General features: G+C 37.2%; 1 protein-coding gene across 3 annotated transcripts in view; it reads right to left on the bottom strand.

Moving 5' to 3' along the window:
- Positions 1–5,173: 5,173 nt before the first annotated feature.
- Positions 5,174–15,084, bottom strand: part of LOC132608959 (dnaJ homolog subfamily C GRV2) — a 48,594-nt gene continuing 38,683 nt past the window's right edge. For 2 of the 3 annotated variants that reach the window (XM_060322781.1, XM_060322780.1), the window contains exons 21-23: positions 13,569–13,692; positions 10,789–10,857; positions 5,174–5,867 (exon numbers count right to left, since the gene is read on the bottom strand). In XM_060322781.1, the coding sequence (XP_060178764.1) occupies positions 5,661–5,867; positions 10,789–10,857; positions 13,569–13,692 (400 nt within the window). In that variant the 3' untranslated portion in view covers positions 5,174–5,660. Of the gene's footprint in view, positions 5,868–10,788; positions 10,858–10,998; positions 11,329–13,568; positions 13,693–15,084 lie in introns of those variants that run through there. The other variant, XM_060322782.1, reaches the window with a different exon arrangement.

Raw genomic sequence — 15,084 nt, forward strand, 5'->3', positions numbered from 1 at the left:
CAGAAATAGACAGATAATTCAAGGAAGGGATTCAGGGTTGCCGATCCGGCAAGTAACTCATCCTAAAATCTCTAATAATGGCCTTGGGATCAGTCACGAGGTCTCGAACAATAACCTGATCAACTCTGCACTCCACAAAGAGTGCAGCAACAATAGTATGAGCACAACACTAGTACTCGTAGGCATCACAAGCTGAAAAAGATTAGATAACGCATATAAAAGGGAGAAATCGACAAGTAGAGCAGATAAGGCAATCAAGTACAGTCAGAGTAAATGAATTAACGTAGTGCAATGCCATGCAATTCCACACAGGCCAACTCTCCACTCTCATACACACATGCTAAGGGCTATGCCTCAAAGTCATGACCCATCGGGGACCCGCGAAGTCCATGTACCAATTTGCCACACAAGCTATCATTCTTACCAATTACCACACAGGTTATCATTCTCATCAATTTGCACACAGGCTATCATTCTTTCTCACCATCGTAACTAATCATGTAAGTAAATGGTGGTATGTCAATGTATGGGATCAAATAGAAACATCGAAAATCATAGAACCAATAGATGTTTGTCATGAATGCTAAACACAACTCAAGGCGTTAATATTATCCTTCCCTTTTCATCAGATAAGTGAGATATCAAGTAACAAGGTAAATCAATCAACAATCACAACATATTAGCAAACATGGCGACAAGCCAACATAACAACATCCATACCAAGCCAGTGGATTCATCACCACAACCATGCCTAAAGGCCTATCATGCTTTCCCCATCAATATCTACCATCTACATACGATTCTCTAATCGGAGTCTAACAAAGGTAAGTCGTAACCTACACCGAAGGCAGAGGGGGAGTCACGAAAAATCAAGCCAACGCCTTCCCCTTGCGGAGAGCCTCTGAACGATCGAAGTCTATCAAATAAGTACTCTACATTAGTATACGAATCTAAGAATACCCATACTGCCATACTTCTAATTTGAACTAAAAAACGACTTTAAAAAGAATCCCGGACCCACAAGGGTAAATGATAACGTCCAAATCCACCCTATTAATTAGAATGAGCTCGGTCGTATGCAAATATAATTTACCCGACTATGAATCGGGGTCGATCCCACAGAGAACAATATATAGGAGATTAGGAAAAGTAGGAATTATCACCAACAATAGCTATGCCAAACACTTAAAGGTTATTTAGAGAGAAAGTTATAACTAATTGTGAAAACGTAAACTAACCTAGAAAGCAAGTAAAACGATCAATAGCTACAAGAATTGATACAAAGGAAACTACGCTCAAGTAACGATCCAATGTGTTTCATGATTTACAAATAATGGTGAGTTTATATTACTTAGCCTCGGATAATGACTCTAAATTAGCTTCTTCCGAAGACTAACTAGACTACCTAATTGAATATCCCTAAAGCAATTAGGAGCATTAAGAACACCCGAATATGGCTACAAGTGGTGTCGCCTATCGCTAGGTCGATTTCCATTAGATGAGGGTTAACGCCTCAAATTCTTGTTAACTATTCTTTCCCAATCCCGAGTTTGCCTCTTCCGAGTTTAAACCAAAATAAATGGGCGAGTCCTAGGGTTAGAAATTCCCTTAAGAAACATTAAAGAACAAGAATAATTAAAACAACATTAACTCACTTCATTAGGAATAAAAATCATTCAATACATAAGCAAAACAAGAGTTTCAATCCAAACTTTAACAATGTATACTTCCATAAACAAGGTTCAAGTATAGAAATGAAATACTACACATTTAGATATTCAATACATAGCAAGGAATTGAAGAAATGAGTAAAGGGTTAAGAAATTTCTCATCAAAACTTCAAATCTTCAATCCCCAAGTGTGAGTGTTGGAACCCTAACTCTCCAAGACTTGTGTTTTATGCCAAAGATGAAAATAATTTCTCCCAAGTCACGCTCTTATAGCTCCCAATATTCTCACATTAAAATAAGACCAAAACAGCCCCATATTTTCAGATTTCCATATCTGACCCGTTGTTGCACATTTAGCCATTTTTTTCATTTTCTTCAATTTGGTCTCTTTTGACTTGTTTTCATTTGGTTTCTTTTCCGATCACTTCTAAATCACATAAACCTGTAAAATAGAAGTAAACGACATTAAATGCACTACTTTATCAATCAAACATAGCAAAAATCTAAGATTAAAAAAGAAATAAGCTGGTAAAATACCAAATTATCAGTAAATCTAAAATTTTATTTGCAGTTTACCAAAAGCCTTACTAGTCTAAATCCAAAAGACCCGTTTAACAAGCCATCCAAAAGATCCTCAATTTCAAGAAAAACCTCTCTTAGGATTTAGGCCTAAGATACCCAACATAATCTCAAGGTTAAATAAGAGATTAGACTAGTGGAAAATACAAATTTAGAGCTTAGAAACTTACCCCTACGAAGAATTAAAGCCTAAACACCTGAATTCGCCTCCACAAGAGCTCTCAACCAAAAATATAAACTTATGAAGTCTAGGTTCATTTTTGGAAATAAAAGGGTTCTGATCTCTGCTATTTCCGCTTTTGCGAACCTTTCCTCGCAAGTAAGGGCTCCCACCTGCGGAGAAAAGGCCACAGATGAGGTTGTCACTTACAGACAAAATGCGCAGGTGCGGGGAAGAGTCCACAAATGCAGCCCACTCTAGACCCACATTTTCTCGCACCTGCGGACCAAACCAAACAGTCGCGGGCCGCTAGGTGTGGTCACACCAGTACCAGAAAATTTTGGTTTTCACAAAGTGCGGTCCAACACCCGAAACTCATTCGGAACCCCATGAACACAAACCAAACATGCTAACTCATCATAAATCACGTTACGAACTCGTTCGCGCACTCGGATTTCCCAAAAGAGGTCGCCTTGACCCAGTGTTGACCCAAGTCAACTCCAACCAACCAAAACCAACATTTTCAACCAACGACCCAAAACGCAACCGAACGCCTCGGGACCCGAACCAAAGACTTAACTAAGTCAAAAATCACCTTCTAGACCTAATAGAGCTACCAGAATTTGATTCGAGACACAATTTCCCAAAAGTCAACTATTGGTCAACTCTTTTTCACTTATTCAACTTAGAAAACTCTAAAATCGTCAAAACAAACCAAGACTCGCCCGATAGCCTCGGGAACCGCACCACCTATCCCCGTAAGTCCTAAATACAGAAAAGAGACTACGGGAAGCGTATTTTGGGGAAATATAGTAAAATGCCTAAAACGACCAAACAAATCGTTACATTTAATGGCTGCACAAGTTGTCTTCTAGTAACAACCTCCAAAGTTTCGATTGTAATTCGTTATTAAGTAAAACAATTTCTCAGATCTAAGTTTGGCTTTCAAACTTAAAATCACAGATATAGTTCAAACTTAAAGCTTCAAACTCTTCAATAGTGTTTTTTTAATCAATCAAATTCCAAATCTAAGAAACTTGAGCTCTAAAAATGGAGATATACCTATAGAAGTTGAAATTGGAAAGAAGAAGAAGAAGAAAACAATTAAAACCATAGAGAGAGAGAAAGGAGTTTGACAATGGAGACAAAAGATACGTTTAAATTCAATGGGCTAACTGATGCAAACTATTTTTAAGTTTACATAGAAAGTGGGCCATTCTAGGAAAGAATCTCAAATATGGGCCCAATTTTGTTGTTTTTGGGCACCAATTGATATGCATTGTAATTATCTCTTAATTTATTCATCTGTATGTAACAACCTCAGCTAGTAAACTAGAAGACAACTATTCAAACTTCAGATCTTTTTTTTAATCAATCTCCTCCATCTCTATCACTAGAGGATGGAAGCATATATATATATATATATATATATATATATTACTTTACAAAAGAGGAGAAACTATCTCCCTATACCTACTTAGAAAGGAACAACCTTCATTCTATGCGATAAGTAGGCTTTCTAATCAGCTCTAAAAAAATCAAATCAAGATACATCAAAATGATAAATTCTAGACATGCATCTCTCCATAGAGAAGGAATTCCTAAAGTGTTTTCCTTCTCAATGAGGGAAAAGGAAATTTGTCCATTCTCAATTCACCTTTAGCATATTTAGGAACCATGTTGCAACCATTTATCAGTCTTTTCTTTAAACATAAGGCCCCAGTTGGCTAATATGTGTGCATGAGGGAAAATGAAATTTGTCCATTCTCAACTCACCTTTAGCATATTTAGGAAGCATGTTGCAACCATTTATCAGTCTTTTCTTTAAACATAAGGCCCCAGTTGGCTAATATGTGTGCAACCTTGTTCTTAGCAGACTTTAATCTTCTTTAAAAAAAAAAAAAAAAACTTGTTCAAACGACGGCTGAAAGTTCTTCAGGATCATTAGCATAAACTTGTTCAAACAACAGCTGAAAGTTCTTGGGGATCATTAGCATATCACCAAACTCAGTCAAGACTTGAGATCATTGACATATCGTTAAAGGGCTGATTTCTAGATAAAACATTGCCAGAGGAAACAAAGGTAACGCATGGTATAACTGTCAAGATTTTACGCTTTGGAAAAATTTGAGCTTGTCTGAGCCTCATTTACGGTGAAAAAAAGAGAGATGACTATCACACATAAAATTTATGATACTTCCCATATGCTTGGAGAAATGTAAGAAAAGACTAAAGTTCAAACATAGTATGATGTGTCTGGGTTTTTGGATTCCCAAGATCTAACCCTGCAATCCACGGTAAAGAATTTATTGTTAATCAAGTTTTCTTATACTGCGCCTAGTACTGCTGAAAAATCTAATGCCACCCACCTGAATTTATTGCTACATTCAAAGAACTCCATTAGATGTTTCTCCACAAAGATGACCAATACAAATAAGGCAGAACCACAATTACCTCACGAAAAATAAAACTAAGTTATGAACCAACTATGACGTGGATGAGTTATTTACAACCATGACATCTCAGCCGTAGGTATAAATTTAATGTTTAACTTGAACAGCTTGTGGAATCAGGTTAGGAGTAAAACAATTGAGTGCTACAAAAGCTCACCAAAATCAACTCTACTAATTGAGTGCTACAAACCCTAAACCCTACTGCTGCTGAAAAATCTAATGCCACCCACCTGAATTTATTGCTACATTCAAAGAACTCCATTAGATGTTTCTCCACAAAGATGACCAATAAAAATAAGGCAGAACCACAATTACCTCAGGAAAAATAAAACTAAGTTATGAACAAAATATAACGTGGATGAGTTATTTACAACCATGACATCTCAGCCGTAGGTATAAATTTGATGTTTAACTGAAAAGCTTGGGGAATCAGGTTAGAAGTAAAACACTTGAGTGCTACAAAAGCTCACCAAAATCAACTCTACTAATTGTATAAGAAATTTACAGGGTGTTTTAGTAGTCTTATACATTGGATAATCATGTACATGCTGCTTTAAATTTGACTTCTTCCCTATTCCACGGCATCAAAATAAGAGCAAGCTAGAAGGGGTGGGAAGAAACTGTACACAAGAAAAGCGGGGTGTAGCATCACATGGCAATTTTTAAAATCTAAATCCTTCTACTTTTTGAAGTAGAATGCATGCTTGTCAAGAGAAGAGCACCATATATTTTTTTTGAGAATGAAAAGAGCACCATTTTTTTATGGCCGAAACATTTCATCACGGCTAACTTTTCATCTTATGAACCTTGATCCTGTTTGCCATTTGATTCAGATGTTGTCAAGACAGGATGTTTCGCTTGACCAGTTTGTGTTGGAGGAGCTGTCAGTGCATACGTCAAACTGGATGAAGAATTTTCAATTAAACCAGCAACTCCAGCAGCCGCAGATTGGGCATTTGAGGGGAGGAATAGATCATGTCTCTGATCCTTATAAGCACTCCAAACCTGCATGTTAAATTTTGACCTATTAGCATATGTATCTTGGTTTCATCATAAGATCCAACTTACAACAATCTCTGAACACTACTTATGTTATGTAAGAGTTGGTCCACACTACATGTAACTCCGGCCAAGTGCACAAACAACCACTCCTTAAATTTCAGCCGCTTTTAGAAAGTATTACAAAATGGCAGATGTTTTGTAGTAAATTATATGTAGACAAAGTTACCCCTCCAAACAATAGAACTGCTTCTTTTCTTCTTCAGCCACCTGCTCCTAATAAATGTCGGAAACTAGGATAAATGACTTATTTCTGTTAAGTTGATTCAAATTCTCAAAAGAAAAGACTTTACTCCGTATTTTTCTTCAAGTTCAGCAAAAAAAAAATTAGATCAAACAATTTTATACATACAAGAACCTTCACACGTTGTATTAGATTATCAGTAAAAATAAGTAAAAACAAGAGATACTTGGGCGTGGTTGTACTCATTTGACTAAGGTTTTGGATAATTTGAAGTTTGAAAAAAATCAAAGTTCTGAAATTTACACTGCTACATGCAAACTTCAGGAATGGTTTGCATTATAACAAGTGAATTTCAGGACATTCTGCCCTGAAATTTGCATAGTTAACTTCAGGAAATAGTGTGCATATTTCACAAGTGAACTTCAGGACACTACAAATGAACTTCGGTACACCATGTCCTGAAATTTGGACAGTTACAAGTGAACCTTAGGACACTCGGTTCGAACTTTTGGATACTTTTACAAAAGGAAAAAAAAAATAGATTGCCAAGAGCACAAAGGTCTCAACTGATCTCATGTCATAGCCTTCTTCATTTATCCTTAAGTTTTCACTGTGAAATTGAACTGCAGGACATATTGTCCTGATTTTGAATCGTGAAGTTCAAACTTTAACATACAATGTCCTGAATTTTAACCATCAGTTTGAACTTCAGGACACCATGTTGTGATGTTTGAGCCGTGAATTTCGAACTTTAGGACATTCTGTCCTGATTATTGAGCCGTGAAATTCTAACTTTAAGATACTGTATCCTGAATTTTGAATATTTGAGTTTTAATTTCAGGACTGCAACATTCATTATCATGAGAAATGCCACCACAAGTATTAATTAGACATACCACAAATTATGAGAAAATATTATTTCAAATTCGACATTTTTCTCTATAGCCACGAACCCAGATGGGCTGGTGTTGATGATTCGTATATGTGAGTGTTTTCTTTTGATAATTTCCACAATATAGGAGAATGAGATGTTTGTATTTATATAGAGTGGGAAAGAAAATGAGTTAAGAGTGTGTATGTATGTGAGGGGCTGGTAGATGGAAAAAATAAAATAAAGGAATATGTGCCATGGAAATGTTGTTTTGAAAAGGGTAAAAAGGTCTTCAACATTTCTAAAACTAAAAATTTCTTATTTTTGTTCACAACATTAAAAACATGGGCTAAAACACTAAATACCAAGCCAAAAAATGACTCCCCCACGCTATTTCCACAAGTAACTCAATCCCAGGCCCAACAAGGAGAAGGATAATATCTTAAGCATTCTAGACCTGCATTTATTATTGGGAAAACACACTAAGTCTCCCCTTAAACTTGTCCAAAGAAGTCTTTTGAACTTTGTGAGCCACCTCTTACCCCCCAATATTGTTCAGAGTGGAATTAACACCACCTTTGGGTGATAATCTGGCAGAGAAAGTGATATGCACCCATATAACGCGTGTAGAAAGTGAAAATCACACAAAAAGATTTCATATTTTTACAATTGGGACTTACTAAAACAAGGCAAGTGGAAGTAGGGTAACTTTAAAAAAATTAAAGATGAAAAAAAAAAAAAAGATTCCCCCTGCTCGTACCCTTCTCTCAAGCAGAGCTATCTCCTCTTGATTTTCCTCCTCTCTCTTTATTCAGACCTCGTTTATAAAATGGACAGTCCAAATATTGCCCTTCGTTAATAGTTTAGCTCATATAAGCACTTACCGTTCAATAGTTGGTCAAACTATGCCCTTAATTTAACTGAAATTAACCTAATTAGCTGATTAATAAGCGGAAAAGGACCAAATATGCCCTTAAAATATGCGAAATTGAGCAGATACGCCTTCGTTAATAAATAGTATTCATGAATGATAATCAAATCTGATTTTCTCAGATTTAACCAAGTTAAAAAATTAGTTATTGATTAACAACCTCCTTCCAACCCCACTGATTTTCTATGACAGTGTTTCTCCGTTGAGGATTGTTGTCATGCTTAAAATAGACACTATAGTTAAACTTTTAATGCAAGCTCCGCTGTTTTTTTTATATATTAAAATGATGGAAATTATCTTGTCCATAATTTAGGACTCAACTGTAGTCTAGAGAATACGTGAATCGATTGTAAAAAGCCTCAAGAAACTGAACAAAAATATATGTATAAATTATAATTTCATCACCGAAGATATGAACATTTACATCGATATATTATTTACATTGTTGGTATGCAAATAAGCCTCATCGAGATTGATGAGGATGTCACACATCGTATTGGAGCAGAGTGGGTGAGATGGAGGCTCACTTCCGGAGTTTTGTGTGATAAGAATGTGTCGCCAAGGCTTAAAGGTATGTTCTACAGAGTGGTAGTTAGACCAACTTTGTAAGATCAACTGCTAATAACACACTCACTAGCTACTACAACTCAAATTACAATACAAAGATCCATTTTTATCTTTGCAATGGATTTCTACAGTTGGCAGAACAATTTTCCCTAGGATTTCTTCTTCTACTGTTTGGGCATAGCTTAGCGCGTTCACTTTATATAAGAGACTATTTTAATAGTGAAAACATGGTAGATACAGTTTTAATGGAGGAACATTGCAGCTAGAATTAGTTGGGTCATAAATAGATGGAGCTTTTCTTATAAAATACAAAAGTTTGGGGTAGTTTTTAAAAGTTTTGGAAAGGCCAAACATAGATCTTGGCCCAAAAATAGGTTTGAGCCAAAATTTGGGATTTGAAGAATTGTTTTCAAAATCTGCCATAATTTTATGGCCAAACAAAGATTTGAAAACAAATCTTCAAAATATGCTCCCAAAATCTATGGCCAAACGGGAGCTAAGACTATAGGTGAAGCTCTTTCTAATCCCAGCTAGCAACATGCTATGACTGAGGAGACATCTGTTTTATATTATAGTGATACTTGTGAACTTGTTCCTCTACCTCCGGGTAAATCTATTATCAGTTATCGGTGGATATATACCGTGAAGGTTGGCCATGATGGATAGATTAATTGACTAACGGCACAGATTGTTGCCACTTGTGGCTAAGCTGGCTCCAACTGTCTCTCTTTCTATGGTTGCTGTTCATTATTGGCCTTTTTAACAGTTGGATTAAAATGCCTTTCTTCATGAGGATCTTGAAGATGGGGTATCTATGGAGCAACCATCAGGTTTCATTGCTCAGTGAGAGACAGTGTGTGCAGGCTACAATGATTACTTTATAGCTTGAAGCAGTCCCCTTGAGCATGGTTCAGCATATTGAGCAAATTTATTTAGGAATTTGGCATGGTTCGCACTCAATTCTAGATTTGTGCATGTCTTTGGTGGTCTATGAAGAGAGAATTGCAAAATTGATGTATCATCGACCAAGGACCTTGGTCGATGAAGGTACTTCTTAAGTATCGAGGTTGCCTAATCAAGATAAAAAATTATCATTTTACAGAGGAAAAGTATGCTCTTGATATTCTCGAGCAGACAGGGACAAACGGATTTTCATACTGCGATTGATCCAAATATTAAACACTTCAACTAGACAGGGAGAGCCTCTTGGAAGATATAGGACGTTAGTAGGCAAGTTAAATTATCACATTGTGACACCTGACATTGTAAGTGTTGTAAGTTAGTTCTTGGATTCTCCTTGTGATAGTCATTGAAATGCAGTTATTGTATCCTTCGATATATAAAGATCGAGAACATGAACAAACTGTTTGCTTGGATATACTGATACAGATTGGAGAAGGTCACCCTCTGACACACGACTTACCTCTGGATACTGCGTTATAGTTGGGGTGGTGTCTAGAAAAGAAACAAAATGTAGTTGCAAGATCTAGTTCAAGAGTAGAATATTGAAGTATGGCAGTAGCTACATATGAACTCATATGGATACGAAAAGATTTGAAATTTCGAGAAATCGGCAAATGGAACTTGTCTGTTATAATCAGGATGCACTTCACATTGTGGCATCAAATCCAGTGTTTCATGAGAGGAACAAACACAGAGAAATTGATTGTCATTTCGTCAGAGAAAAGATACTTTCGGGGAACATTGTCAAAAGTTCTATAGGTCAGATGAACAACTTGCATATATATATATATATATATATATTCTCACAGAACAATTTATATTTAACAAAATTGAGCACATGTGATTGTATGCACCTGCTTGAGGGTGAGTGTTAGAATCTTGTTATTATAGAATCAATTACTTCCTGGAATTATGTATCTATTTATTCTCTTTCCATCCTCAGAACATGTAAACTTAGCTATTTAAACCAAATATCTTGAAGGAATAATCAAGTGGTGTTCTCTCTCAATTTCTCTTCTTTCTCACCCTTCCTCTCATTTTTCTCTACTTAAATAGCTTGGTAAAACTCCATACTGAACTCGCTGAAATACTTTAAAGATTGTGATTCAAAGATTTATTAGGTGCGCACAAGCACGTTCCAAATGATTCTAAATTCACCTTATAACAAAGTCAATTTCTGTTCTGTTCCTCTTACTCTAGATAAAGATCTTTCTTAACAAGTCCAGAGGAACATCTTAACCTCCAGAATTGAAGTACAGTAAATGGGTGGAAAGCCTCAGAATTTTGAGAAAGTTGTGAACAACAACAAACTGGAATAACAATCATAAACTGTTTACGTGGTTGGACTTACATCGGAAGCATTTAATATCTCACGAACTTTCGTACAATGGGCCCCTTCTGCGGCAAAAGCATGCAAAACCTGGGTAAGTATTTTAAAACTAGTTAGTAATGGATATCCAGAAATATACAACTAGCAAAAACATGCAAACAGTGAGGAGGGGTTAAACATGTCTTCACACCAATAAGATTCTTCAGAGAATCAACATTTTAATTGCAAGTGCATGATCCACACATGATATAGCTGTCCACTAATGTGCAGTCAACGATTCCACATGCAGATAACACAGTGTTATAGAAAGCAGTCGCTTCATCGCTTAAAGCTAGACGCGAGGCGAGGCGACAAGTATCTCACTTTAGGGGTATGAAGCGCAGTGACCCTGCCCAATCTGTAAATGGTGCAGCAGCATTTACAATTTTGAACAAGCAGCATTTACAGAGGGTGACCCTACCCTCTTCTTCTTCTTCTTCTTCTTCATCTGCTAAAAAATCCTCAAGCACCTTCCTCTTCATCTTTGTTTTAATTCTTTTGTTGCTCTTAAGTCTTAACAGACTGCAATTAATATAGCTGAATTTTAGTTCTTTCCAAAAAAGACCACTTTCAGTGGATTTTTTTCAATCAAAGTACCTGAATTTCAATTCTTTTGTTCTTAACAGATTGTAAATGGCGCCACAAGATCAAAAGAAAGACCCAACTTGGACATATGCACATAAAATTAGCGAGACAAACAAGAGCTATTAGATGTCTTTTAACAAGATTTCAAAAGGGAAAATTTATCGTCACAAACATCATCTCATTGGTGGTAATCCTAATGTTGTAGCTTGTCCAAAATGCCCGGCACATGGGAAGGAGGACTAGAAAAAGTTTATGGATAGAAAAATTGGGTTAAAGACTCAAATGCAACATCAACAAGTGCATAATCTTGACGACGAGGATGAAACGGAAGATGGTGAAGCTAATGGTGTGTCGCTTCCTAAAAAGAGGGAAGGGGACCAACATTGTCTTCAAGTTGTGGATCTACCGGCAGGAGTAAAGGTCCTATAGATTGTTATTTCCAGCAAAAGCCCGGAGCTGGGTAGGGAAAAGTGGTAATCCTCAAGATGTTTCCAAGGAGATTTTGAGGGATTGTGTAGTAAAAACTTTTGCACGATGGATATGATGCCGGGCTCCCCTTCAATTGTGTCAATTATATCGACACTTTTGGAACCTTCATTGAGGCCGTAGGCCAATTTGGTCCAGGAATGAAGCCCCGCACTTTTCATGAAGTTAGAGGTCCTTATCCAACTAAAAAGTTGGAAGAGACAAAATCATTGTGGAGGATCACAAAGTGAAATTGAACAAGTATGGATGATCCATTATGATGGATAGTGGATAGCAAGAAATGAAAAAAATGGTCATCAATGTGATGGTGAATTCTCCAAAAGGAAGTTTGTCTCTTGAATCAATTGTTGCTAGCAACTCCTCTACCGGTTCCATCAAAATGTTCTCCTTTTTCGAGAATACTACAAAGAAAATTGGAGCAAAGAATGTTCTTTAAGTTGTTATAGACAACGTGTCGGATTCTTCAAAAATGTTAAAGCGGGTAATATGTTGAACGGAGTATACCTGCACATATATTGGATGACATGTGAAGCTCATTGTATAAATTTGATGTTCTATGACATTAACAAGGAAATACCCTTCAGTACAGTTTTCGCTCAGGCAGTTAGGGAGCATTCTTACATTGTTCAAAGGCCTTTATTATTGAACATGATGAAGAGATTCACATAACCAAGAAGTTTGGTAAAACCTGGCAAGACATGATTTGCTACTACTTTCTTGACCTTGCATACGATATACGAGCACAGGAAAATTTTGAAAAGGTTGTTTAGGTCATCAGAGTACACCACTGGTAAATTTGGAAAGGAAGTTGTAGGGAGAGAAGCTGCACGTATTATGGTTTCTCCTACCTTTTTGAATAAAGTTGTTCATACTTTAAAAATTGGTGGTCCTTTAATTAAAGTACTTTGTGTGGTGGATGGGGAGCAAAAACCAACAATGGGCTACCTTTATAAAGCTATGGATAGGGCTAAGGAGGCTATTCAAGAGACGTTTAGCAACGAGCTGAAATATCAGTCTTTGAGATCAGTTGTAAAAGGCGGTCGGATCAACTTTGTCAAATTTTGCATGCAGCTGGCCATGTTTTGAACCAGGGATTTCTTTTGATAACAAAGTAAGGGATTTACTATATGCTGAAGTGTGGAAGGATCTCTATGTTGTATTAAAAAGTTGATCCCTAATGCTTCTGATCAAGACAAAACAACCGATCAATTTAGTACTTACAGGAACGCTAAGGGACTTCTTGGACGTCCAATGACTATGAGACAAAGAAAGATGAGGTCACCAGGTGCGAGAGTGCTTCTCTGTCTCTTAATAGCTTTAAATTAACTTATTTCTTTATTGTTATTGACTTCTGGATATTTGTTCTATACTTCTACTTCTACAGTTGAATGGTGGAAGAATATGGTTCATCCACTCCAAAGTTCCAAAAGTTTACCATCAAAGTTCTAGTTCCAAAAGTTTACCATCAAGAACTTTATTTAGGAAAACCAACTAAGAATTTCATTTCACAGTGATCATATCACCAATTGACTTTTACAGGTTTACAAAGCATGAACCGGAAAGGGACAGAATCTTTAAGAACAGGACATTGCCTTTTATGAGATGACACAGGGAGTACTCCGGAATACTTAAAGCAAGAAAAAGTAGACTACAGATCATACCAATCAGTAACAGTATAAAGAAGCACTGACCTCAACTGCAAGCACCCTGCCAATGGATGCTTCAGACTCATTCCACTTCATCTGAGAGCGAAGTCCATTTCTTCCTGCAGCCCTCCAATCAAGAAGGCCCAGGAGTACTTCAACAAGACCAACCCTGTATTATAGAAAGCATTTTGAGTGTTAAGTATAAGAGAGGGAAAGGGAGGGGTACAAAGCATATCCTTTTCAGACTGAATAAATTGGTTAATTTTGTCGTACATCAAACAAAAAGAAAACATAAAACCCACAAACTATCTAAAAGATAAACTGAGAATACTTCTAGAGTGCCAAGCAAACCATAAAAATACCTACCAAGAACAGTTCAGATTTTGCCAATCTTGTACCCAATGGTGTGGCCACTTGGTCAATGAAGTAGGCTGAAACCCATGAGGTCTTAGGTTCAAATCACAGCGGAGGAAAACACACTAGGTAATTTCTTACAATCTGTCCAAGTCTTGGTAGACAGAGTTACTCGGTACCTTTACTGGTGAGAGGTAGAAGGTACCCCGTGATATCAGTCAAGGGGCGCACTTGGCGCAAACACCACGATTATAAGAAAAAAAGAGGCCAAACATACTCTTTACAAAATCAGTAATCTAGATTCCTTGGGAGTATCTTTATCCCATTCTCATGCCATACTCTAGCTCAATCCATAAAAAGTGAAAAAGTAGTTTTGATCTCCAATGATCTTGTGGGACAAAAAATAAAATCACTTGTGGAATCATGATATGGTCTGTGTTGAAGAGTCCCACATCGGATGAAAAAGAGATGGGTGGTCTCCTTATATGGACTTGGGCAATCCTTCCCTCATAAGCTAGCTTGTGGGGTTGAGTTAGGCCCAAGATCCATTTCTTTCCATGTATCAGAGCAGGACGCTTCCCAATTATTGCGTTACTGATGTTGCCCCCCCCCCCCCCCCCCTCCAAAATAAAATTGTCCACGCACCAGATGTCCAGCCCTAGGCGTGAGATGAGGTGTTGAAGAGTGCCACATCAAACAAAAAAAGAAATGGGTAGTCTACTTATATGGACTTGGGCAATCCTCCTCTCATGAGCTAGCTTGTGGGGTTGAGTTAGGCCCAAGATCCATTTCTTTCCATGGTTCAGAGCAGGACGCTTCCCAATTATTGTGTTACTAATGCCCCCCCCCCCCCCCCCCCCCCAAAATAAATTAAAATTGCCCACGCACCAGATGTCCAGCCCTAGGCGTGAGATGAGGTGTTGAAGAGTGCCACATCAAATAAAAAAGGAATGGGTGGTCTCCTTATATGGACTTGGGCAATCCTCCCCTCATGAGCTAACTTTTGGGGTTGAGTTGGGCCCAAGATCCATTTCTTCACCGTTTGCAATATATTTCCTTTAAGCCAAATTAGGATCCTGTTTTTTCTGTTCAGCTCCAAGTTTTAGATAAACAAATAATAAACTACATACCCCCTTTGTCCCAAAAAAATTGTCTTAGTTTGACTTAGCACGGAGTTTAAGAAATAAAGAAAGACTTTTGAAATGCG

This window comes from Lycium barbarum, chromosome 9 (genome assembly GCF_019175385.1).
Source record: "Lycium barbarum isolate Lr01 chromosome 9, ASM1917538v2, whole genome shotgun sequence".
NCBI lineage: Eukaryota > Viridiplantae > Streptophyta > Magnoliopsida > Solanales > Solanaceae > Lycium > Lycium barbarum.